This window comes from Oncorhynchus clarkii, chromosome 10 (assembly GCF_045791955.1).
Source record: "Oncorhynchus clarkii lewisi isolate Uvic-CL-2024 chromosome 10, UVic_Ocla_1.0, whole genome shotgun sequence".
Lineage (NCBI taxonomy): Eukaryota > Metazoa > Chordata > Actinopteri > Salmoniformes > Salmonidae > Oncorhynchus > Oncorhynchus clarkii.
This window is the reverse complement of record NC_092156.1, coordinates 53,941,410-53,968,047: the sequence shown is the minus strand read 5'-3', so window position 1 is coordinate 53,968,047 and position 26,638 is coordinate 53,941,410. Positions and strand designations below refer to the sequence as shown.

The 26,638-nt window shown below is 43.7% G+C and overlaps 1 protein-coding gene across 1 annotated transcript in view; it reads right to left on the bottom strand.

Annotated features, from left to right (window-relative positions):
* Positions 1-1,347: 1,347 nt before the first annotated feature.
* Positions 1,348-26,638, bottom strand: part of LOC139419660 (FH2 domain containing 1) — a 33,138-nt gene continuing 7,847 nt past the window's right edge. The window contains exons 3-11 of the mRNA XM_071169644.1: positions 20,787-20,889; positions 20,173-20,258; positions 18,619-18,719; positions 14,236-14,306; positions 13,842-13,949; positions 8,279-8,349; positions 4,806-4,923; positions 4,193-4,357; positions 1,348-3,933 (exon numbers count right to left, since the gene is read on the bottom strand). Coding sequence (XP_071025745.1) covers positions 1,633-3,933; positions 4,193-4,357; positions 4,806-4,923; positions 8,279-8,349; positions 13,842-13,949; positions 14,236-14,306; positions 18,619-18,719; positions 20,173-20,258; positions 20,787-20,889 — 3,124 coding nt within the window. The 3' untranslated portion in view covers positions 1,348-1,632. The remainder of the gene's footprint in view (positions 3,934-4,192; positions 4,358-4,805; positions 4,924-8,278; positions 8,350-13,841; positions 13,950-14,235; positions 14,307-18,618; positions 18,720-20,172; positions 20,259-20,786; positions 20,890-26,638) is intronic.

Genomic DNA, 26,638 nt, shown 5'->3' with positions numbered 1-26,638 from the left:
CATTGCTTGTGATTGATGCATGAATACAAATGTCAAAAGTACCACAAGTACATGAAAATACATTGCATGACCAAGTACATGTACTGTATTGTAAGAGGTAAAGGTAAAACTTTACAGTGGAATCATACCAAAGGACTAACTGGAGTATCATAAACAGAGGATAATGGCTCAATAACTTTCTGTACTTGCTAATAGTAACAGTTAATGCACTTGATACAGTACACAATAGGATACCTGATTCAATCAAACCCTGACAACCAGGTTTCCAAAACAAGTGAAAAACAACATTCTTTATTGACAATTCAAATTTCGTTCAGTTTCCTAATATCTGACTGCACATATTATTTTGTCCAAGACAATGCAGCACATCAGCAATAATGTCTATTTAACTTAACCTCGGAAACCTGGATACCCAGTTGGATTGAATAGGGCCTATGGGCATTTCTTTTGTGTCCTTTTTTTATACTATATACTATTTCTGCAATGTCAAGTATAACCGAGGTATAACTTCAGTGGAGCAGGAAAGGAACTCAGTGGCCAACTGCTGAGGAGTACAATGACACTGAGAGCAGGGTCTTATTCATTAGTACAAACGGAAAACCAAAACGGTTGTTTCTTATTGGTTTCTCGTGAATAAGGCCCTGAATAGTTATTTTCACTATTGTCCCACCCATAGTATCTGAGAGGACACTGATTGGACCAGCTCTTTTTTGCCAATCCCAAGTGAACCCTAATGGATCAGAATCACACTAAATCAGTGAAGTGAAGCAATAGAAAAACAGAGTGATATTCAGTGTGGACTCCAGGCTACTGTGTAGTATAGCTGTGCAAAGGAAAGTAGAGAACCACAGAAATCAAAGATACAATCACAACAGCAGCAAGGCAGCATCTCACAAAGCTCATACCCTGAATGAAGACACTAACATAGTCCCCAAATTGTCAAAGCTAATTAGCAGCATTCAAACATGTTCAGTAGTGGTTTTTCAGTAACACTTCATTTTACAGTCACTGTTTACCAGGTAGTTACCTAGAAAGTACTTGTTAAAATGGTAATTATCTAATAATTGCATAGTAATCACACTTCAGTTTCTACGAGATTCATTGACACACTATGTACCATTTGGTAACAGTAAATTACCAATAGTGTTGAATTCTTTGAGGTGAGTACCAGAAAAGATTACTACCACATAGTTTTTAAGTAAATACCATGTAAACACCATCTTAAAATGGTCTGTAAAAAAAAAAAGCATTCTAATTTTTCTTCTATTTTGACATTATACAGTATTACATAGAGTTTAAGACCACAAAGCAGGCAAAGAAGGCTCCTAGGAAAAAAGGGGGATTTTGCCATTTGTCAGTTCTGTCTCCCCGTGAAGAATGCTCAAAAACAAACGGGGGCTCACAAAAAAAAAAATCTTATCTACAGAGAGGTTACATAGAGTGCATTATATATTTTGCAGTTCATATAATACGTTTTGACAGAGCCCTGCACATTGACTTGATATGGATGAGGTGGGATGTCATAGAGTAGCTAATGAAAGAGGACATAAAATGTCCATCTACAGTACGTGGGGAAAACCATAGGACATTTCTTTCTCTCTGGCTCCAATCGAGCTCCACCATATTTGAGTACTACTTCCAGGTGGGCTTGATGGTCCTACATGACGTAATGGATTGTACAGATTTCTCGGAGAAGCTGCTGCTCTTGCGTGAGCGCTCGCGGGTGGGCGGCGGTGGGGGGGTGTCGCTACGCTGGGTGCTCGCCCGGCTTGACGCCTTAACGCTCTGCACCCTCTGCAGACCACCCACTTGGGCCTTCTCCTTCTCCTCCCTCCGGGGTGAATGCTGCCCCCCTTTGGCAGGAGGTGTGGTTGTGGCGGCGGCTGGAGGCCGAGCGGGTGCTTGACTCTGGGAGCTGCTGCGGGACCGGAGAGAGGGGCTCCTGGAGGGGGTCGGAGGGTTGGAGAGGGCGAGAGCGAGTTCCTTCTTGGTGGTCCTAGAGGAGGAGGCCACAGTGTTGCGGGCCCAGCCAGGCAGGGTGGCTGATGGGGTTTTGGAGCTGTGGGTAGGTGTTTCGGGAGCACTAGCCTCAGAGGGTGCCCCAACCTGAACTTGGGCCTGGGCAGCCAGGGCTCTCATGGTGGCGCGGCACATCTTTGCCTCCGGCGGTGGCTTGGGCAGGTTCCTCAGTGGCTTGGCGCTGGGCTTGCGGAAGGAGGGCTTTCGTGGGTTGAGGTCACATGCCCAGCCTGAAAGGCCGGTGCTCCCCTGGGATTTGGTCTCCTCTGGGGGCAAGCTGGAGTGGCGGGAGGGCCTACCGAACTTCTCGACCCGCCCCCTGGCTGGGGTGCTCTTGTCACGGAGAGGCTGCCTGGGTACTGCACCCTCATGGCTCCCGGCTGGTCTCTCCACCCGCCTGGCGTTGCTGCCAGTCCGGCTGAGCTTGGTGATGGGCACCACCTTCCGCATGCCCTGGTTCTCAGTGGTTGTCAACATCCTGACGCTGCGACCCACTCCACTGTTTTTGGAAACTTTTGACACATTCTTGTTCTTGGAGTGTGTTGGTTTAGGGCTATACGTCTCTACAGCTTTCTCGCCCACCTGCCTACCCTCTGCCGTGTCCCAGCTATCTGTGTCCCCTTCTTCCGTGGTAACGAAGGAGCCGACGGATGGGGCACGTTCGTCTCTGGACTTTGACGGCAACATCTCATTTGTGGAGGCGGAGACGGACTGATCGTTTGTGGATGTAGAATCAAAGTTGGAGTTGGAGGACAGCGAGCTGGGGTCTTGAAGGTTCCCCTGGACGTTGTTGCAGTCAGTGTTTTTTACGTCAGGGACCAATCCTTCCCTCATTAGAGGCGAGCTTTCGATCTCAGAGTAGTCAAGCGCTACGGAGCAGTCAGTTTCTGTACAGTCTAAGATGTAGAAAACCGGTTTCTTATTGGATACGGAGGGGTCAAGAGGGAGGGTCGTGTCGCAGGTGGTTGAGGAGATGGTGCTGCTGTCTTCTTCTTCCTCCTTCTGAAGCGGGCCCACCACAAACTGAGAGGACGCCATATCACCTTCCCACGCCGCGGGCTCTGGCCCTCTTTCCAAACTCTTTGGACAAGGAGGAGGAGTATCCAAAATGAGTGTCTTTGGAGATTCCTTCTCCCTTTCCAAGTCCGTCACCACCACGTTTTCGTGGTCGACAAAGTGCATGTGATTTGTGTTATTGTTCGGACTTGGGGGGTCAAACGGTTGAATTCCCGGAACTAGCGTGTGCCTCTCCACGCTGACGTTCATGTGTGCCGTGATGCTCGCTCCGGGGTTGGGAGTCTTCTGAAAGACGTTACGGTTGTGACATGAGCGAGGCAGATAGCTCCCCTCAGACACGGTCGTGTAGTTGTTATTATTGTTATACGGTTCCTCATTGACATTAAAGCCTGTGGAAGAGTACATGGCCAAGGGGCTGATGGGCTCTGTCTCGGCCCGGTGTGACGTGGCCAGCACCTGCCGCCCATTCCCCAGCTCGCGGTTATCGTCCTGGGACACAAGCCAGGGGGCGGTTCTCCGTTGAAGGGTGCGGCCGGAGCGCGGCAGGCTGTTGAACTTGTTGGCATAGTCTGCTGGCAGTGCCGCGCCACTGCCGAACAGCTCCAGATAGCCGTGAAGCTCGCGGTCGGCCATGGAGGCCACAGTGTGGCGGTGGCGACGGGCGCTGGCTGAACGACCCAGGGGGCTGTGGGGGCTGGCGGGACGCTGCTGGAGGAAGTCAAGTAGGCCCTCCTTGGTGAGCATGTCCACGTCGTTCTCGCTGCTGCTGCGGCCAAAACCTCCGTTACCAGCGACAGCACCCTGCTGCTGGTCAGCATTCCAGGCAAAGCGCTTCTCCTCCAGCTCTCTGAGACGCCGCTGCCTGGCCATCTCCTTCAGCTCCCGCTCCAGGTTATCCTGACAGAGACAGCGAAAGGACGGGCTAATTAATAACATTTTGTGTACAGTGCCTTCAGGAAAGTATTCAGACCCCTTGACTTCTTCCATATTTTGTTATATGTTTACATACACCTACATCATATGTTCTTTTAAAGAGTTTATAATTTTTTGTTACTTCAGGAAATGCAATGCAGGATATTGTGAGTTACTTATCTGAAACTACATAGTAAAGTCTTAAAAGATTTGAATAGAAATGTTTAAAGAAAAAACACCTCACCTTGACAGCCTTTTTGAACTTGAGACAGAAGTCCTGGAAGATGCGGAAGCACTCGTCCAGCATGAAGGTGTCCTTGTCTTCACAGAAGAAGTCAATAAGCGCATTTCCCTCCTTCCGCAGGTCCAGCCTGCGCCTCTTCAGATCTTGTAGGGTCCTTGTGGAGCTCTGTTGGGGATGACAATGGATGACAGACACATAGATTAGATATATAAAGAACAAAACAAATTTGAACATATTATTACCATCAAAATATACCAAAAACAGGGGGCTTGGTGATACTGTATATCAGGGATGTAGGATAGTATGAATGGTAAGCACTTATCAACATGCAAAATACATATGGACTCATATCGTCCCATATTTGTTATGCTTATGGGGTGTTCTTCCAATTGAGATCATGGTGGTAAGTTATCTGATATACATTTATTTGTCTACTATATGTACAGACACATCTCACATGACATTCAAGTCATGTTCCAATGTTACAGTCACCCTAGGATCCGTTTTGATATCACAACTGGCTAAGGATGCCTTCACTGTGTGCCGCCCTCATGCGCCGTAATCAGCACAGAGTAGAATTCCCTAATTAGATTCTGACTGAATGTGCTCCCACCTGCAGGAAGGGGTCCAGCTGCTCCAGGAGCTCTGGGTCACTCTGGACCTTCTCCTCCAAGGATCTGGTCCTGACGTAGAGAGACGAGAACTCCAACTCGATGTTTTCCACTGATATTCTGCGGGGATATGCAAATCATCCAAAGCCTGTTAAAATACATTGTGTGGCTCAGTTGGTAGAGCGTGGCGCTCACAACGTCAGGGTTGTGTGTTTGGGACCACCCAAAAAAAGCCTTTAGCATCTCAGTGCTAAAGGCGTCACTACAGACACCCTGGTTCGAATCTGGCCGGTGTAGGCTATCATTGTAAATAATAACTTGTTCTTAACTGACTTGCCTGGTTAGAAAGAAGAAAAAAATGTATGTGCTTTAGATAAAAGCATACTTTAAAAGGTGTATATTATATATATCATATAATATAATAAATGTAATAATAAATGTGAATAGTTTATAAGATTCTGAAACTTTGTCTACTGCTGTAGCAGATGGCTATGTCGGCATCGTAAAATGTGACTTTGTATTCCTGAGACTTGAAGTACTGCTGACCTTGAACCCAGAAATGCTTTGGCTTGTATTGGTCAGTGGTATTGGTGGTGCTTTAGAAATTGCTATGTTGTGGTTCACTGTGGCAGAAATGGACCATGTTACACTGTATGGCACTTGTCTATATCTACAGTGCATTCGATAATGGTGAAGGCACGACAGTTAGAGAGGCTGGAAGTAAGGATGATGTGTTAGCATATCCACAGTGGAGCATTAACTGCTGGCACACCAGGAGAGAGGGAGAGCTGAACTGTAGCATGCAGAGGTGACCTTGTAAAAGAGCTTGACAGCCACAGGGAAGATAATGCATCCTAAACAGTGCAGTATACTGCCAGAGCCATTGGGAGCTTAAATTAATTTGACATTCAACTCAAGGCATTAGTAGGGATCTGTGATTTCATTCAGTGCTGCTGTTATTCTAGCCAATAATCAACCTCTTCATTTGAATGCATTGAATCTATGAGCATGTATTGTACCATCTATTTTTTCTATTGCGTTAAAGCTGCAGTCTGCGATACATAAAACAACAAAGTGGTCACCTCGCCACTTGGTAAACAGCTGAGGTATGCGGCTGGAGAAATGTAACCAGACTTAAAGATGCAGTCTTATTAAAGCCGCAGTCTGCAGTTCAGAAAACAACAAACAGGACACCCAACACTTGTTTAGGTAAACGGCTAAGGGATTGGGGTGGGGCTTAAGAAATGTTACTAGACTGCAGCATTAAGCACAAATCATCATCCAGTAGTAGTCATATAAAGGCAACATATACAGATATGTCTAATGGAGGGAAATAATCATGCTAATGCTAAGAGCAGTGGCTGAAGCAAGAACCTAAAAGCTACAGTCGTGGGCAAAAGTTTTGAGAACGACACAAATATTAATTTTCCCAAAGTCTGCTGCATCAGTTTGTATGATGGCAATTTGCATATACTCCAGAATGTTATGAAGAGTGATCAGATTAATTGCAAAGTCCCTCTTTGCGAAGTCCCTCTTTGCAATGAACTGAATACCCCAAAAACATTTCCACTGCATTTCAGCCCTGCCACAAAAGGACCAGCTGACATCATGTCAGTGATTCTCTCGTTAACACGGGTGTGAGTGTTGACGAGGACAAGGCTGGAGAATACTCTGTCATGCTGATTGAGTTTGGATAACAGATTGGAAGCTTCAAAAGGAGGGTGGTGCTTGGAATCATTGTTCTTCCTCATTCAACCATGGTTAACTGCAAGGGAACACGTGCCGTCATCATCGCTTTGCACAAAAAGGGATTCACAGGCAAGGATATTGCTGCCAGTAAGATTGCACCTAAATCAACCATTTATCGGATCATCAAGAACTTCAAGGAGAGCGGTTCAATTGTTGTGAAGAAGGCTTCAGGGCGCCCAAGAAAGTCCAGCAAGCGCCAGGACCGTCTCCTAATGTTGATTGAGCTGTGGGATCGGGGCACCACCAGTACAGGGCTTGCTCAGGAATGGCAGCAGGCAGGTGTGAGTGCATCTGCACGCACAGTGAGGGGAAGACTTTAGGAGGATGGCCTGGTGTCAAGAAGGGTAGCAAAAGAAGCCACTTCTCTTCAGGAAAAACATCAGGGACAGACTGATATTCTGCAAAAGCCATTTTCTCTGATGAATCCCCTTACCGATTGTTTGGGGCATCTGGAAAAAAGCTTGTCCGGAGAAGACAAGGTGAGCGCTACCATCAGTCCTGTGTCATGCAAACAGTAAAGCATCCTGAGAACATTCATGTGTGGGTAGGTGGGATCACTCACAATTTTTCCTAAGAACACAGCCATGAATAAAGAATGGTACCAACACATCCTCCGAGAGCAACTTCTCCCAACCATACAGGAACAGTTTGGTGACAAACAATGCCTTTTCCATCATGATGGAGCACCTTGCCATAAGGCAAAAGTGATAACTACGTGGCTCGGGGAACAAAACATCGATATTTTGGGTCCATGGCCAGGAAACTCCCCAGACCTTAATCCCATTGAGAACTTGTGGTCAATCCTCAAGAGGCGGGTGGACAAACAAAACCCACAAATTCTAACAAACTCCAAGCATCGATTATGCAAGAATGGGCTGCCATCAGTCAGGATGTGGCCCAGAAGTTTATTGACAGCATGCCAGGATGGATTGCAGAGGTCTTGACAAAGAAGGGTCAAAACTGCAAATATTATTTGCATCAATTTCATGTAATTGTCAATAAAATCCTTTGACACTTATGAAATGCCTGTAATTATACTTCAGTATTCCATAGTAACATCTGACAAAAATATCTAAAGACACTGAAGCAGCAAACTTTGTGAAAATGTATATTTGTGTCATTCTCAAAACTTTTGGTCACTACTGTACACATACCACAGGAACTGAGTTAGTGATCTTGATTGTGAAAAGAGACACATAAGTCCTTATACGGTATAGGGCATCCATAGATAATGGGTATGAAATTGACTGGGATTCTTCTAGGTGAACTAGTTGTAGACTCTTGTCAAAGGATATCAGTGCAAATGCTGCGTTCTTGACATGTCAGAGTGTTCGGAAATAAAACGTGCAAACTCTGAGCATTAAGTTGTATCTATTCATGTGCTTTGAAGTCGTTGAAAATGCCCATTGACTAACAGCTAACTAGGTACGTCAACCATGAACTGCAGTTATTATGCTCACAAACAAATTACAGTGTTCAAAAACAGTATAAATAGATTGCTTTTGATAAATAATGTACTGTTGTTGCATTTAACTGCTGAGAATGTTGTTCTCCAAGTAATTTCCTCAATAGGTGACGTCGTAGTTCAGCATGTCGAAGAAGTTGCGGCACATAGTTGACACCCGAGTGTCCTACTTTACAGAAATTATGAGTTGGAGGGCTGTTCAAATGGCTTTTTCCCAGTTTGCAAGTTTCCGACATCATGAGGACCGCAGGGACTTTTTACCTGGAAGCGCTCTGGATGTCCTGCAGTTTCTCAGGGAACTTCAGCAACTTCTCGTCCTTCTTCTGTGCCTCCTGAGAAGATAGGAAGGAATTATTATTACATGTTATGTACACCCATATCCCCCTTGTAATTTCCAATCTGTTTAATAAAGCTTGAAAATACATAAGGACTCCTTAAAAAAGAAAAACACACAAACATCTGCCATCCTTTTTACAATATTCAACATTTCTCTAATTTGGCCTCTGTTTACTCCAACATCAATGTCATGGAATATTTACTAGTGACATCTTCTCTGCTGTTGAAAGGGCATCTGTGGAAAGCCTCTCCTTATTCTGTGTCAAAAAATACATATTGACACATCTCAAATTCTAACAAATGAATTCAAACAAACTACTGAATTCTGACCCACTGGGCACACCACGTCATTTAAACGTGGAAATGTTGGTCATATTTGGATGAGATGTTGATCAATAAGATTTAAACCTTTATTCACCCACTCAAAAAGACAGCCTGAAGTTTGTTGAATTCCTAATTCTAAAAGCACAACCAAATTCCAATGAAAAAACAATGTTGGATGTTTGGTTTAGTTGTCATCTAAACGTGTTATCACTGCAATTTCCATCATAACAAACAAACAACAAAATTCAACAAAATTCAAATGGGAATGCAATGTCAGACATTTTGTATCCATACACTGAATATACCAAACATTAGGAATACCTTCAACAAGGGATGTTTTATATACTCAGTGTTGTATATATACTATATATATATATACATATAATATATAACAACTTAATGTGTTCTCAGTTTCATCTAATACCAAAACCAATATATAGCTGTGAGCAGCAATGAACGGTGTTCACAGGATGACAGAAAGGACACAAGATCAGTTGGATAGCAAAGCAAGCACTCTATCATGGAACTATATTCCTTTATGTGCAATCAGTGAAAGCATTACTATGTTTATCTCTCAATACCACAAGGATGACTCAAGTGAAGTTTAGTCTAGTGCTGTAGGTTGGTTATTCTTTGAATGCCGCAGGTAATCATTCTTAAAGTCATTACTTCAAGCTTTGAGTTTACATTCCAATTCTGGGGGAAATTTGACTAATGGTTTATGTTAAGATTTGTGTTAATTGGTATATTGTGGTCATCTTTCAATTCTGGGCCGACTTTGAATGCAGCACCTTATAATTCAAAAATTCATTAGAGTCTATATACCAAGTCTCGAGTCAATCTGACTTAAAAACGAGTTGCTGCATTCAAATATGGCCACACTGTACCTATAGGTGTACTATAGCAAATAAGATAATGCTCCAAATACTTTTGAAACTATAATTTTTCAAAAGTATTTGTAGCATTAGCATATGTGCTAACATGCATCTATAGGTACAGAACGGCCATATTTGAATGCAGCAACAATCTTTTCTCAAAAACCATTAAAGACTGATGTAATGAGTCTAAATACAAAATCTGAAGTGAATCTGACGTATGGTTCACAAGAATAAGATGAATGCAGATGATTTTGAGCATTAGCGTTACACACATGCAAAGAATGAGTTGTTTTTTGAAATATAAATACCAAATTCAGTGTGGTTCATTTTAGGGACGGCCATGATAGCGATGATAAGTTTCAAGTTGACAGGCCACTGTGGTGTCAATTTACATTGGTTTAAATGGACAAGGAAAATCGGAGTTTCCGTTTGTCAATAACTTCGCCATCTTTCGGCCAATCCCTTTGCTTTTCAACTATGTACCATAGGCCTACATTCCACATTTTGTGTGTACTTTCAGCATATTCTAACATATTTGTGTATGTGCTATAGTGTGGCCATCTTGAATGCATCAACGTAGGGACTATTGTGTCCAAAGATCAAATTTGGAGTGAATCTGACTTTTATTCCATGACAAGATTCTTTATGAATATTTGAAGCATTAGCGTAACTTGGTCAAAAAAAGTGAATTGTTAATAGTTTCCTTATTTTTTAGGATATCAATGGCAAACTTAACATGGTTCATCATGGTAATGTCTCTGATGAACCTAAACGGTTTCAAGTTGTTAGGCCATTGTGGAGTGGCTTTACAAAGGATTTAAAAGGACATGTAACATCTGATTTATCAACAGCTCAGCCATTCATTTTGAAGTTACTCATGGCCTCTAGTTTCTGTGTGCTTCGCTCTGAACTCTGAACTCCAGGTGGGATTGTAGTTGAGATGACATTAAAAGTACATAGTGCAAGTTATCAATGCTGTTCAATATTCTGCAACTGTGAAGATTTCCACAGATCTGCGACCTTTGCATGCTGTTTTGAACATGCACGCTTTCTATGATTACATACAATGACATTTATAGTTACAGTAACCTCAAAACATGGCTCTGGATGTGTTACTCGTTTTAAAGTTGAATAAATACTGTTACATTAGTTTGTAAAATAGCCTAACTTTAGGCTATTGATTGTATTACAAAAGTTATATTTGTAATACAAATATCAACATTTAAAGGGAATGAATCTAATGCTTGGATAGTTTAATCTGAGCCACTGGCTTAATCCTATTAAATTATATTTTTGGTTTAGTTGGAGACGTGAATACAACATATCATTTGTTAACTTGTGGACAAGTTAATAGGCAAAAGTGCATCGAAAATGTGATATTGAATTGTGTTTACACAAACAAAAATCTACATTTGAAGGAATTGTATCTTTTGTACCACTGACTTAGTCTGACTTTAATTCCAGTTTGTCTCCAAATTAATATGTTGAAATAACCATCTCCATCTCAACCAAAAACTGAAGTTAAAGAATAGGACTAAATCAAATCAAACTTTAAACACACTTTAAATAAAGGTTGATTTGATTTAGACCTATTATTTTACTTAGAGATGGAGATGTGTGTTCAGTGTGTCAAATCGGAGGGCATGCTGTCCGGTCTTCTGGCAGTCTCTATGGGGGTGGCACAGGGTTAAATTCTCGGGCCGACTCTTTTCTCTGTATATATCAATGATGTTGCTCTTGCTGCGGGCGATTCCCTGATCCACCTCTATGCAGACGACACCATTCTATATACTTCCGGCCCGTCCTTGGACACTGTGCTATCTAACCTCCAAACGAGCTTCAATGCCATACAACACTCCTTCCGTGGCCTCCAACTGCTCTTAAACGCTAGTAAAACCAAATGCATGCTTTTCAACGCCTGACTAGCATCACCACCCTGGATGGTTCCGACCTTGAATATGTGGACATCTATAAGTACCTAGGTGTCTGGCTAGACTGTAAACTCTCCTTCCAGACTCATATCAAACATCTCCAATCGAAAATCAAATCTAGAGTCGACTTTCTATTCCGCAACAAAGCCTCCTTCACTCACGCCGCCAAACTTACCCTAGTAAAACTGACTATCCTACCGATCCTCGACTTCGGCGATGTCATCTACAAAATTGCTTCCAACACTCTACTCAGCAAACTGGATGCAGTTTATCACAGTGCCATCCGTTTTGTCACCAAAGCACCTTATACCACCCACCACTGCGACCTGTATGCTCTAGACGGCTGGCCCTCGCTACATATTCGTCGCCAGACCCACTGGCTCCATGTCATCTACAAGTCCATGCTAGGTAAAGCTCCGCCTTATCTCAGTTCACTGGTCACGATGGCAACACCCACCCGTAACACGCGCTCCAGCAGGTGTATCTCACTGATCATCCCTAAAGCCAACACCTCATTTGGCCGCCTTTCATTCCAGTTCTCTGCTGCCTGTGACTGGAACGAATTGCAAAAATCGCTGAAGTTGGAGACTTTTATCTCCCTCACCAACTTCAAACATCTGCTATCTGAGCAGCTAACTGATCGCTGCAGCTGTACATAGTCTATCGGTAAATAGCCCACCCATTTTTACCTACCTCATCCCCATACTGTTTTTATTTATTTACTTTTCTGCTCTTTTGCACACCAATATCTCTACCTGTACATGACCATCTGATCATTTATCACTCCAGTGTTAATCTGCAAAATTGTAATTATTCGCCTACCTCCTCATGCCTTTTGCACACAATGTATATAGACTCTCCTTTTTTTCTACTGTGTTATTGACTTGTTAATTGTTTACTACATGTGTAACTCTGTGTTGTCTGTTCACACTGCTATGCTTTATCTTGGCCAGGTCGCAGTTGCAAATGAGAACTTGTTCTCAACTAGCCTACCTGGTTAAATAAAGGTGAAATAAAAAATAAAAATAAAAGATGTGAGTCCAACATATTAATTATTAACTTTAATATTACATTTAAAATCAACCAAAGCTTGAAATCCTAGGGCCATATGCATTGTCTATTTTTAGTTGAACCCTGGGTTGAATTGAGGCAATATCTGTTGATGACTTTGCAAATTCTATAATAATAATAAAAGGCCTAATATAGGCCTAAATAGTATCATTGATGATATTTGACTTAACATTTGTTCTGTTAAACTCACCCCTTGAAACTACCTCGATAACAATAGTGAATCTATTTAGTTATTAAGAGATCTCTCAAATATCATTCTCACTATAACAAATTGGTAGTAGTCAGTGACAAATATTAAAGCTAAGCAGAGCTGGGCTTTGTTAAAATCCTGGAAGTACATAGTGCAAGTTATCAATGGTTGGTTATCTTTGTATGAAGCAAATGGATGGCTGTAGATAGATCAACTCTCCAGTAGGAGCTGATGCCCAGCTTATAGCTTTTTTCTGATAGTGGATATAACATTGAAGATCTGAAGTTGTTTCAAATGTACAAATTCAACAAGGTATGTCTATGTTGAAAATGGGTTATTATGATGACAGACACTCCGCACTGGTTGAAATGTATGTATCAATGTATTTCCACCTAGATTCCATGTCTCAATACATTGACAAATAACGTTAAAACAACGTTGATTCAACCAGTTTGTTCCCAGTGGGGAGTGTCTGTACTCTGGTCGAATGCCAAAAGGATCCACAGGTCAGCACACTGACTCATACACCCAAATGGTGACATTTCATTTTAAAGTGAGCATGACCAGAATAAACCTGAAGATATTCCTGCACACAGCTTGCTTACAAAGTGATTCTCTACTAATCTGTCTCTCTGTGTGTCTCCTCCAGTGTGTCTCCTCCAGTGTGTATGTGTGTCTTCTCCTGTGTGTGTTGTGCATGTCTTGTTTTTCTCCTCCAGTTTGTCTTTCTCCTCCAATGTGTGCATGTTGTGCATGTCTGTTTGTCTCCTCCAGTTTGTCTGTCTCCTCCAGTGTGTCTGTCTCCTCTAGTGTGTCTGTCTCCTCCAGTGTGTCTGTCTCCTCTAGTGTGTCTGTCTCCTCCAGTGTGTCTGTCTCCTCCAGTGTGTCTGTCTCCTCCAGTGTGTCTGGTTCCTCTAGTGTGTCTGTCTCCTCTAGTGTGTCTGTCTCCCCCAGTGTGTCTGTCTCCTCCAGTGTGTCTGTCTCCTCCAGTGTGTCTGTCTCCTCTAGTGTGTCTGCCTCCTCCAGTGTGTCTGTCTCCTCCAGTGTGTGTGTCTCCTTCAGTGTCTCCTCCCATTTCTCTCTGTCAGACTCACCAAAGCCACAAAATGCAGCAGGTTCATGCCAGGTTTGTTGGCCTTGGTGTCAGCCAGCGAGAGGAGCGATGACAGCTTGAAGCCCACAGCGTTGCCCGCGTAACCGCCCTGCGGGACGGGGAGGAGGATAAACGAGCAGTGTCATAGTGGTGCCATAAAAGCCATTATTCCACCTTAGCCATGGTCATATCAGACAGATAAGGAGAGACGAGAGACGGGGGGAAGAACTAGACAGATGTCACAGATTGATGGAGAGAGAGACCAAGTGAGTGAGTGAGTGCGTGAGAGAGCGAGAGGGTGAGTGAGTGATTGAGGAGAGAGAAAGAGAGGAAGAGAGAGTGAGGATAGATAAATAGAAAGAGGAAAGTGAGAGATAATGGCATCGTTGGCTTACAGCGTTCATGATGTTTCCAGCCTGCAGAACCAGGTGGAGGATGGCGTGTAGTTCCTCACAGGTCATCAGCTCTACAGAGAGAGAGGAGTGAGGGGTCAATACAAACCCATAGCACGCAGAACATTCAGCAGTAACCTCCATCAGATCTGGGCTTCAAAAAAATTGATTAAAATACTTTATCTGTGCCTAGTTGAGCTTGCCTGGCTTAATAAACTAATATAAAAGTCCCAAAACTGCAAACCCCACCCATCTGGCACTCCAGGCGGATTCAAGCAAACGCTCAAAGTATTTGAAAATACTTTTCAAGTATTTCAACCCAGGTCTGCCCCCCATCAAACACCATCACTGGTTGTAATTAACTTCCACCATACACTTCCACTATAACTCAAGCTAGCTTTCAACTGAGATGATGTCATAGTTTTAGCATGACTGTAGGCCTATTGATATTTCAAATACTGTACAATACAGCTAGCTACTCATTAGGAGTAATGTCGGCCCCCACCAAGAGTCTGGTTTCACTAGTAATCACAATCAGGAAGTAGCTTGTCTGTGACTTGCACTTTGTTTAAATAGAAAATGAACAACAGCGTAACAAAATGCATCATATATGTACATGCACATCCTAGATCAAATGCAATTCATGATGAGATGGAGTAAACACAAAAAAACACACACAAAATAACGACGGCTCAAATCAACTTATCCAATGTTGCAGCAACGTGCAGAGCTGTGGATAACACTTCTGGCACATGCCACATAAGGCCCTGTACTGGAGGTCAGGGTTCAATGCCTTCTTTCTGTGTCTCACTGTCTTCCATCCATCTACACCTTCCTAATAAAGCACGCCAAAAAACCTTGCAGCTATAACCTTTTTTATGTAACATAACGCCGCCCAGAGGCCTAATGTTGATGAAACTATTCTTAATTTTGGCCAAGTGCCCTGCCAAACTGACATCTCAATTCAGCACTGCCACAAAGAGGTTGCGGTGCATGGGCTTCCTGAGAGGGAAGCCAATAAAGTGTGGCTGAGGGGTGAGAAGCTGTGACTCAGCTAAAATTACATTGAGCCGCATTCAGCTTAGAGCAGGGGGGGTTGGTGTGTCAAATACAGTGGGGAGAACAAGTATTTGATACACTGCCGATTTTGCAGTAAGAATTCCGGCTCTCACAGACCTTGGATCCCTCCAGTTCTCCACTCATTACCTGTATTAACTGCACCTGTTTGAACTCGTTACCTGTATAAAAGACACCTGTCCACACACTCAATCAAATAGACTCCAACCTCTCCACAATGGCCAAGACCAGAGAGCTGTGTAAGGACATCAGGGATAAAATTGTAGACTTGCACAAGGCTGGGATGGGCTACAGGACAATAGGCAAGCAGCTTGGCCAACAACTGTTGGCGCAATTATTAGAAAATGAAAGAAGTTCAAGATGACAGTCAATCACCCTCGGTCTGGGGCTCCATGTAAGATCTCACCTCGTGGGGCATCAATGATCATGAGGAAGGTGAGGGATCAGCCCAGAACTACACGGCAGGACCTGGTCAATGACCTGAAGAGAGCTGGGACCACACTCTCAAAGAAAACCATTAGTAACACACTACGCCGTCATGGATTAAAATCCTGCAGCGCACGCAAGGTCCCCCTGCTCAAGCCAGCGCATGTCCAGGCCCGTCTGAAGTTTGCCAATGACCATCTGGATGATCCAGAGGAGGAATGGGAGAAGGTCATGTGGTCTGATGAGACAAAAATATAGCTTTTTGGTCTAAACCACTCGCCGTGTTTGGAGGAAGGAGAAGGATGAGTACAACCCCAAGATCACTATCCCAACCATGAAGCATGGTAGTTGGAAACATCATTCTTTGGGGATGCTTTTCTGCAAAGGGGACAGGATGACTGCACCGTATTGAGGGGAGGATGGATGGGGCCATGTATCGCGAGATCTTGGCCAACAACCTCCTTGCCTCAGTAAGAGCATTGAAGATGGGTCGTGGCCTGGTCTTTCAGCATGACAACGACCCGAAACACACAGCCAGGGCAACTAAGGAGTGGCTCCGTAAGAAGCATCTCAAGGTCCTGGAGTGGCCTAGCCAGTCTCCAGACCTGAACCCAATAGAAAATCTTTAGAGGGAGCTGAAAGTCCATATTGCCCAGCGACAGCCCCGAAACCTGAAGGATCTGAAGAAGGTCTGTATGGAGAAGTGGGCCACAATCCCTGCTGCAGTGTGTGCAAACCTGGTCAAGAACTACAGTAATTGCAAACAAAGGTTTCTGTACCAAATGTTAAGTTCTGCTTTTCTGATGTATCAAATACTTATGTCATGCAATAAAATGCAAATGAATTACTTAAAAATCATACAATGTGATTTTCTGGATTTTTTTTTCAGATTCCGTCTCTCACAGTTGAAGTGTACCTATGATAATACTTACAGAACTCTACATGCTTTGTAAGTATGAAAACCTGCAAAATAAGCAGTGTATCAAATACTTGTTCTCCACACTGTATGTCCCACCATTTATTGGACGCTTTGTAAAGCCCCAAATTCGCTGAGAGGTGAAACTCCATGTAAGGACATTTTACGAATCATTAGAAAACCCTGCGCTATGCCCTAAAAGGCCTTACAATGCAGATTTTACAGCAGCCTACACTCTCAAGATATGTTTAGCTTACTAAATGTATCAGGGCAAATCATTTGCTAAAGTGGTGCTGCTCTTTAGGCACTACCAAGCTCATTTGAATGTATTAGCTACAGTAGCTGCATACCAACAAATCATGCATAGGCCCACTGTACTACAATAAATGTCAACGTGTTGCATATTTCAGAGCTCAAATGACAAAAACAAGTTGACTGTGGATCATATGATTGGTTTCAGACGCTGTGCTTAATATAAGTATAATAACACTGACACACCGCGGCCATCCGCTGGTGTCAACTGTTTGTCATCAAGGCCTGTTTTGTCCTTTGCAATCATTAACCATTAAACAAATGGTGAACCAAATGAGGTCTACTGTCCCTACTCCCGAAAAAATCTCTAGGTGCACCCATCCACGTCTCTATTTATCTGTAAATACAGTATGTATCTCAGTATCTTTCTATCTCTGTATTTAAATGTCTCTTCATTGCATGAACCTCAATTTCTGTCATTAACCTGAAAACCTCCTCTGCATGAACCCTGCATCCAGGGTTTGGAAACAAAATTAATTTAGTTCTGAACAGAAATATACATTTTTTGGTTCCGTTCCACTTTTCTAAACAGGAAAATAAAGTTATGAAACGGTTCGAACCAAAAAAAAGTATGGGTTTGTATCGTTCCTCTCTGTTCCTTTTTAAACCTCTAAAATATATATACATTTAGCTCAACATTAATTTACTTCAGCAATCAGTGCAAATAGAGCAACTTGCTGTGGAGCAGGTAAGCAATTTAATAAGTAAAGGAAAGTACTTAAGAGCCAATTGTATTTTGCCGTAACAGCATAGTAATCATAATGAAAGACAAACACACACACTGTGCTGCCAGTCACAGTGTAGGGCACAAGATGCAACTGACATGTTGAGGGTGAGGAGAGAGCGAGAGAGGGTGGCAGAAGCATGCTTTGAAGCACTAAGCATCTGGTTATGATATGCATTATCAGAATTAGGCCAACAGAATTATACCTACGGAGGAGCGGCTTCTATGGAGGAACTTTGAATATCTTTAGCTAGAATTAAAAACATGTATTGCCTTTTTGTAGCTAATCAATCCAACGTAAAACATGAACAATATAGTATCCTTAACTAGCATTGAAAAAGTAAATCCATTCTTCTCTAAATAAATATATCTCCCTCATTTCTGAATTATGCTTGTAATGTCGTCAGTAGGCTACAGTAACCTATGCTTCAGAGGGGAGGGGCAGGTAGCCAACATACAAACACACACTGGCAAAGATTTCCAGCTGGCAGGCAGACGCTGGAATAAGTTTCTGAGTGACAGAATGAGGTCTTTGCATAGGTGCTTTGTTGTGAGGGACTAGAAAAAAATGCCCAGAATGTAAAATAAGGTTATTAACCAGTTCCCATGCTTTTAAAATAATGGTTTTGTTCCGGAACAATATAGATCACTTTTGTTTTCGGTTCGGGTTCTGTTCGTCAAATGATTCTGTTATTTTCCTGTTTTCTGTTCTGTTCTCTGAACCGGTTCCAACCCTTACCTGCAACTACTATATATATTGGTCCGAATACAGCGCCAGCTCGGATGACACGCACGCACCCGCGCACACACTGGGTCCTTGTTACACCTCAGTGCTGCGACTCAGATATCTGGGTCTCCAGTCGGTGGTGTGTGGCAGCACCAGCGGGCTGCGGTGGCCGCTAGCGGGGCAGTTTTGTCTCAACATCATTACCTTTGGTGGCCACGCGGATTACATCGATCTCACGGCTCATCACAGCGCAGGATGGAAAGAACTCGTCACGCAGGACCATGGCCTCGATGCGCAACTCAAACCTGGCAGGGGCGACAGAGAACAGGGGGTGTCAGATTCACTGGCACAGGGAACAGAATAGTAAAATTGACTATACAACTCCAGGCCTTCAGTTTCGGGGGCCAATGCACTGCTGGTTTTCATTCTCTCCTAATCAGGTACTGCCTTGATCAGCCTGTTGCATGATGATGAGGAAACACATGGCCCGGTCCTAAATGACTTTGTGTGACGAATCACACCTGGTCCTAAATATCAACAAGACCAAAGAGATTTGCTTAGACTTCAGGAAGCGTACAACATTTACCTCTGCAACATTTATCAGAGGTCAGAACATAGAGATTGCAGAAGAATACAAATATATGGGTGTCCTCTTGGACAATAAGCTTCAGTGGAGTAAATGTACAGACCTGATCTTAAAAAAGAGTCAACAGAGACTGTACTTTCTCAATTTGAATGTTGACTGTTCTATACTGACTCTGTTTTACAAATCTTTCATTGAGAGTATTTTAACTTTTTGTATTGTTTGTTGGTTGGGCAATGCCACTGTCAGCCAGAGAACTATGCTGAGAAGGATTATCACCACAGCACGCAAGGTACTTGGAGTCAAACAGACAGGCCTGGATGAGATCTTCAACATCAGGGCCCTCCGCAAGGCTCACAAAATAATTTTAGACCCAAGCCACCCCCTGTACTCGGACTTTGAACTACTCCCCTCTGGGTGCAGGTATACGGCACCCCCCCCCCCGGGATGAAAAACAGAACTAGACAATAATTTGCACTAGCTGTGATATCCCTCCTAAATAGCTCGGGCTAATGTTCCTATCGACCCAGTAAGGCCAGCAGGCTAGTCTCTTTTTATTTGTATGTAACTGTTATGGAAGTTGTATTGTCAATTTGTTTTATATTTAAACACATGACACTGCAACTAAATTTCCCCATGTGGTCAATAAAGTCAGTAAAGTAAAGTATGACTTACACTTGGCCTTGATCAATTAACTACCAGGGAGAAAAACAGTAGTAGCATAGCCCTCGAAGGGCAGTGGAATTGACCTGAGGTACAGCATCAGATACTACACACCCGTTTATTTAATTGACATAAGTACTCTGTAAATTTTCAAACCTGCACAGTTTATGCTTTCTTATATAACCATGCATTTTCCTTTGGAGCCAATTAAATTGCAGAATGAACAGTTGTGGGTACTGGAAAAACACTAGCAAGGTAGACTCATGAAGATATGCTTAAAATGGCTGATAAGTGAATCAAGATTTGATTGATTCATGCAGTAACAGGGATGGACTGGGTCCAGAAATCGTCTCAGGCATTTCAAACACACCGGCCCATGTTTTTCCTCGAGGCCTGAAAACCAGCCCATTTATTTTGTTGAGGCCCTCATTATTAGGCAAATAATGATCCTTCTGCACAAAGAAAAAAACTATTTAGACCGGTCGTCATTAGGCTAAATGAGTACAGCTTACCGAGGCACCTGGATCAACAGGTACATGAAGGAGTCTGCCAGGGTCAGTTTGCTGGAGTCCCCTTTGAACTCCCTCAGTTTCTTTACCTGTGGATGTGACAATAAACATATGAACACGTTCCTATGTGGCTCAGATGGTAGAGCATTGTACTTGCAAAGTTGGAATCATGGTTTTGATTCCCACTGGGGCCACCCATATGAAAATGCATGCACACGACTGACTTTAAGTCGCTTTTGATGAAAGCGTCTGCTAAATGCCATTAATATTATATTGTGCTGCAATATGTGCAATCCGTAAGAACCCAACCTCAACAACACAAATGTACCTTAAACATTGTTTATGTGCACAGTAACTTAGACAATGTCTGTCATTAAATCATTGAATTATTGTGCTCCATCCATTTCAGAATGTTTTACTGGTATTTATATCATAGACATGGAGGAAACCTATGCTAGCTGGGATGTGCTAGTATCCTATTCAAAAACGGTGGTGCATTGCTTGACTGGTACATTGTGTTCTCTCTCTCTCTTTCTCTCTCTCTCTGTCTCTCTCTCTCTCTCTCTCACACACACACACACACACACACACACACACACACACACACACACACACACCTCTTCAGACTCGGGCAGGAGTTTGAGCAGGTCTTTGAGGAGATCAGCTCTGTACAGCTTGCCGTCTCCCTGGCGAATGTCCTCCACGATGGACAGATTGGACCTGGATAAGATGAACACAGTGATAACCCTTATAATGCATTATGATGCGGTTATAATGCATGGCAAGATGTTATAAGCATGTACAGTATGACCCCATTATAATATCTTATTATCATCTGAATAAAAGCCATTTTGAGTCGGTTGGTCATTTGCTGCAGAGAGACTAAACATACTATAAGCCTTGTTATAAGAGGTTCTTACATGCTCATAACAAGTTATAAGCATTATACCCGTACATTAACAAATAAACACAACATGTTATACACCTTATAATATAACATCTTAAAGGCTCATACAAAACAAGTTATAAAGCCTTATACCCACTGGCTGAAATGGTACTGAAATGAGACAGTCAGTTCAGTTCATTGGTAAACAACACAGGCTCTCACTCTATGTCTGCACAGAGCAGTAAATCCAGCCAATCCTCACACAGGCACCTTGATATGTGAGCCCGATGCCCAGGCCTGATGTGGACATATGAGCCATGGGACTGGAGAATCCATGAATTGAAAGGGATTCTGGGAGACGCGGTGGGAGCCCGTGCAACTGCAACAACATGCTGCTAATTCAGTAAGAATGCATTCTCTGGAAATTGGGTTGTGTCATATCAAATCGGGAGGAATCACTTAACATATGATATTCTCATTGGTGGTCAACTGTAAGGGGGAGAATGTACAGTTGAAGTTGGAAGTTTACATACACTTAGGTTGGAGTCATTGAAACTCGTTTTTCAACCACTCCACAAATGTCTTGTTAACAAACTATAGTTTTGGCAAGTCGGATAGGACATCTACTTTGTGCATGACACAAGTAATTTTTCCAACAATTGTTTACAGACAGATTATTTCACTTATATTTCACTGTAGCACAATTCCAGTGGGTCAGAAGTTTACATACACTAACTTGACTGTGCCTTTAAACAGCTCACAAAATTCCAGAAAATTATGTCATGGCTTTAGAAGCATCTGATAGACTAATTGACATAATATGAGTCAATTGGAGGTGTACCTGGGGATGTATTTCAAGGCCTACCTTCAAACTCAACCTCTTTGCTTGACATCATGGGAAAATGAAAAGAAATCAGCCAAGACCTCAGAATTTTTTTTTTGTAGACTACAAGTCTGGTTCATCCTTGGGAGCAATTTCCAAACGCCTGGAGGTACCACGTTCATCTGTACAAACAATAGTACGCAAGTATAAACACCATGGGACCACGCAGCCGTCATACCACTGAGGAAGGAGACACGTTCTGTCTCCTAGAGATGAACGTACTTTGGTGCGAAAAGTGCAAATCAATCCCAGAACAACAGCAAAGGACATTGTGAAGATACTGGAGGAAACAGGTACAAAAGTATCTATATCTACAGTAAAATGAGTCCTATATCGACATAACCTGAAAGGCCGCTCAGCAAGGAAGAAGCCACTGCTCCAAAACCCCAATAACATTTTGTGGGCAGAACTGAAAAAGTGTGTTCGAGCAAGGAGGCCTACGAACCTGACTCAGTTACACCAACTCTGCCAGGAGGAATGGGCCAAAACTTATTTGTGGGAAGCTTGTGGGAGGCTACCCGAAACGTTTGACCCAAGTTAAACAATTTAAAGGCAATGCTACCAAATACTAATTGAGTGTATGTAAACTTCTGACCCACTGGGACTGAGATTAAATAAATAAAAACTGAAATAAATAATTATCTCTACTAATTCTCTCTATTATTCTGACATTTCACATTTTTTAAATAAAGTGGTGATCCTAACTGACAATTTTTACTAGGATTAAATGTCAGGAATTGTGAAAAACTGAGTTTAAATGTATTTGGCTGAGGTGTATGTAAACTTCCTACTTCAACTGTATGTTTCAAATGTCTAATAGCCTTGTTAGCATTATCCACCTGCCTCTTTTCTGCATTCAAGATTCCCATCGACATGAATAACAAATAACATACTGTAAGTAGTTTGAGTTACTGTTAGCAACACATTTGTCTGTGAGTGACATACTGTACTGCATTAGCGACTGTGTTACGTAAACTAAAGTGTCCAAGTCCAGTGTGGACAAGGCAGTGTTGATAGGTGCTCTTGTGATAAGAGTCAAATGCTATGAAAATACCAGGGAGAGCCATGCAAAATGTCCTATGAGATCAGCCCTCTGGCCCTGTACCCACTCAAGTTGTAGAACTGATGTAAAACACATTTCAAATCAAATCATATCAAATTGTATTTGTCACATGCGACGAATAGAACAGATGTAGACCTTACAGTGAAATGCTTACTTACAAGCCCTTAACCAACAATGTAAAAATAAATAAATAAGAGAAAAAAATAATTAAACAGCAGCAGTAAATTAACAATAGTGAGGCTATATACAAAGTGTACCGGTACAGAGTCAATGTGCGGAGGCACCGGTTAGTCGAGGTAATTGAGGTAGTATGTACATGTAGGTAGAGTTAAAGTGACCATGCATAGATGACAAACAGAGAGTATCAGCAGCATAAAAGAGGGGTCTGGGTAGCCATTTGATTAACTGTTTAGGAGTCTTATGGCTTGAAGTAGAAGCTGTTAATAAGGCTTTTAGACCTAGACTTGGCGCTCCGCTACCATTTGCCGTGCGGTGGCAGAGAGAACAGTCTATGACTAGGGTGGCTGGGGTCATTGACAATGTTTAGGGGCTTCCTCTGACACCGCCTGGTATAGAGGTCCTGGATGGCGGGAATCTTGGCCCCAGTGATGTACTGGGCCATATGCACTACCCTCTGTTGTGCATTGCGGTAGGAGGCCGAGCAGTTGCCATACCAGGCAGTGATGCAACCAGTCTGGATGTTCTCAATGGTGCAGCTGTAGAACCTTTTGAGGATCTGAGGACCTATGCCAAATCTTTTCAGTCTCCTGAGAGGGAATAGGCTTTGTCGTGCCCTCTTCACGACTGTCTTGGTGTGTTTGGACTATGATAGTTTGTTGGTGATGTGGACACCAAGGAAATTGAAGTTCTCAACCTGCTCCACTGCAGCCCTGTCAATGAGAATGTGGGCATGCTCAGTCCTCCTTTTCCTATAGTCCACAATCATCTTCTTTGTCTTGATCACGTTGAGGGAGAGGTTGTTGTCCTGGTACCACGTGGACAGGTCTCTGACCTCCTCCCTATAGGCTGTCTCAGCGTTGTTGGTGATCAGGCCTACCACTGTTCGGCAAACTTGATGATGGTGTTGGAGTCGTGCCTGGCTATGCAGTCATGAGTGAACAGGGAGTACAGGAGGGTACTGAGCATGCACCCCTGAGGGGCCCCTGTGTTGAGGATCAGCGTGGCGGATGTGTTGTTACCTACCCTTACCACCTGGGGACAGCCCGTCTGGAAGTCCACGATTCAGTTGCAGAGGGAGGTGTTTAGTCCCATGGTCCTTAGCTTAGTGATTAGCTTTGAGGGCACTATGGTGTTGAATGCTGAGCTGTAGTCAATGAATAGCATTCTCACATAGGAGTTCCTTTTGTCAAGGTGGGAAAGGGCAGTGTTGAGTGCAATAGAGATTGCATCATCTGTGGATCTGTTGAGGTGGTATGCAAAATGGATTGGGCCTAGGATTTTTGGGATAATGGTGTTGATGTGAGCCATGACCAGCCTTTCAAAGCACTTCATGGCTAAGGTAGTCGTTTAGGCAGGTTACCTTAGGGACAGGGACTATGGTGGTCTGTTTGAAACATGTATTACAGACTCAGTTGACAGGTTGAAAATGTCAGTGAAGACACTTGCCAGTTGGTCGGCGCATGCTCGGGGTACACGTCCTGGTAATCCGTCTGGCCCTGCGGCCTTGTGAATATTGACCAGTTTAATTAAAGGTCTTACTCACATCAGCTACGGAGAGCGTGATCACACAGTTGTCCGGAACAGCTGATGCTCTCATGCATTCTTCAGTGTTACTTGCCTCGAAGTGAGCATAGAAGTAATTTAGCTTATCTGGTAGGCTTGTGTCACTGGGCAGCTCGCGGTTGTGCTTCCCTTTGTAGTCTGTAATAGTTTGCAAGTGTGCCACATGCGACGAGCATCGGAACCGGTGTAGTACGATTCAATCTTAGACCTGTATTGATGCTTTGCCTGTTTGATGGTTCGTCAGAGGGCATAGCGCGATTTCTTATAAGCTTCCGGGTGAGAGTGCCGCTCCTTGAAAGCGGCAGCTCTAACCTTTAGCTCAGTGCGGATGTTGCCTGTAATCCATGACTCCTGGTTGGTGTAAGTACGTATGTTGCCTGTAATCCATGACTCCTGGTTGGTGTAAGTACGCATATAAGGCCCTGCCCCGCCCCCCTTTCGGAAAAGCTGACCACGACTCCATTTTGTTGATCCCTGCCTACAGACAGAAACTAAAACAAGAGGCTCCCACGCTGAGGTCTGTCCAACGCTGGTCCGACCAAGCTGACTCCACACTCCAAGACTGCTTCCATCACGTGGACTGGGAGATGTTTCGTATTGCGTCAGATAACAGCATTGACGAATACGCTGATTCGGTGTGCGAGTTCATTAGAACGTGCGTTGAAGATGTCGTTCCCATAGCAACGATTAAAACATTCCCTAACCAGAAACCGTGGATTGCTGGCAGCATTCGTGTGAAACTGAAAGCGCGAACCACTGCTTTTAATCAGGGCAAGGTGTCTGGTAACATGACCGAATACAAACAGTGCAGCTATTCCCTCCGCAAGGCTATCAAACAAGCTAAGCGCCAGTACAGAGACAAAGTAGAATCTCAATTCAACGGCTCAGACACAAGAGGCATGTGGCAGGGTCTACAGTCAATCACGGACTACAGGAAGAAATCCAGCCCAGTCACGGACCAGGATGTCTTGCTCCCAGGCAGACTAAATAACTTTTTTGCCCGCTTTGAGGACAATACAGTGCCACTGACACGGCCTGCAACGAAAACATGCGGTCTCTCCTTCACTGCAGCCGAGGTGAGTAACACATTTAAACGTGTTAACCCTCGCAAGGCTGCAGGCCCAGACGGCATCCCCAGCCGCGCCCTCAGAGCATGCGCAGACCAGCTGGCCGGTGTGTTTACGGACATATTCAATCAATCCCTATACCAGTCTGCTGTTCCCACATGCTTCAAGAGGGCCACCATTGTTCCTGTTCCCAAGAAAGCTAAGGTAACTGAGCTAAACGACTACCGCCCCGTAGCACTCACATCCGTCATCATGAAGTGCTTTGAGAGACTAGTCAAGGACCATATCACCTCCACCATACCTGACACCCTAGACCCACTCCAATTTGCTTACCGCCCAAATAGGTCCACAGACGATGCAATCTCAACCACACTGCACACTGCCCTAACCCATCTGGACAAGAGGAATACCTATGTGAGAATGCTGTTCATCGACTACAGCTCGGCATTCAACACCATAGTACCCTCCAAGCTCGTCATCAAGCTCGAGACCCTGGGTCTCGACCCCGCCCTGTGCAACTGGGTACTGGACTTCCTGACGGGCCGCCCCCAGGTGGTGAGGGTAGGCAACAACATCTCCTCCCCGCTGATCCTCAACACTGGGGCCCCACAAGGGTGCGTTCTGAGCCCTCTCCTGTACTCCCTGTTCACCCACGACTGCGTGGCCACGCACGCCTCCAACTCAATCATCAAGTTTGCGGACGACACAACAGTGGTAGGCTTGATTACCAACAACGACGAGACGGCCTACAGGGAGGAGGTGAGGGCCCTCGGAGTGTGGTGTCAGGAAAATAACCTCACACTCAACGTCAACAAAACTAAGGAGAT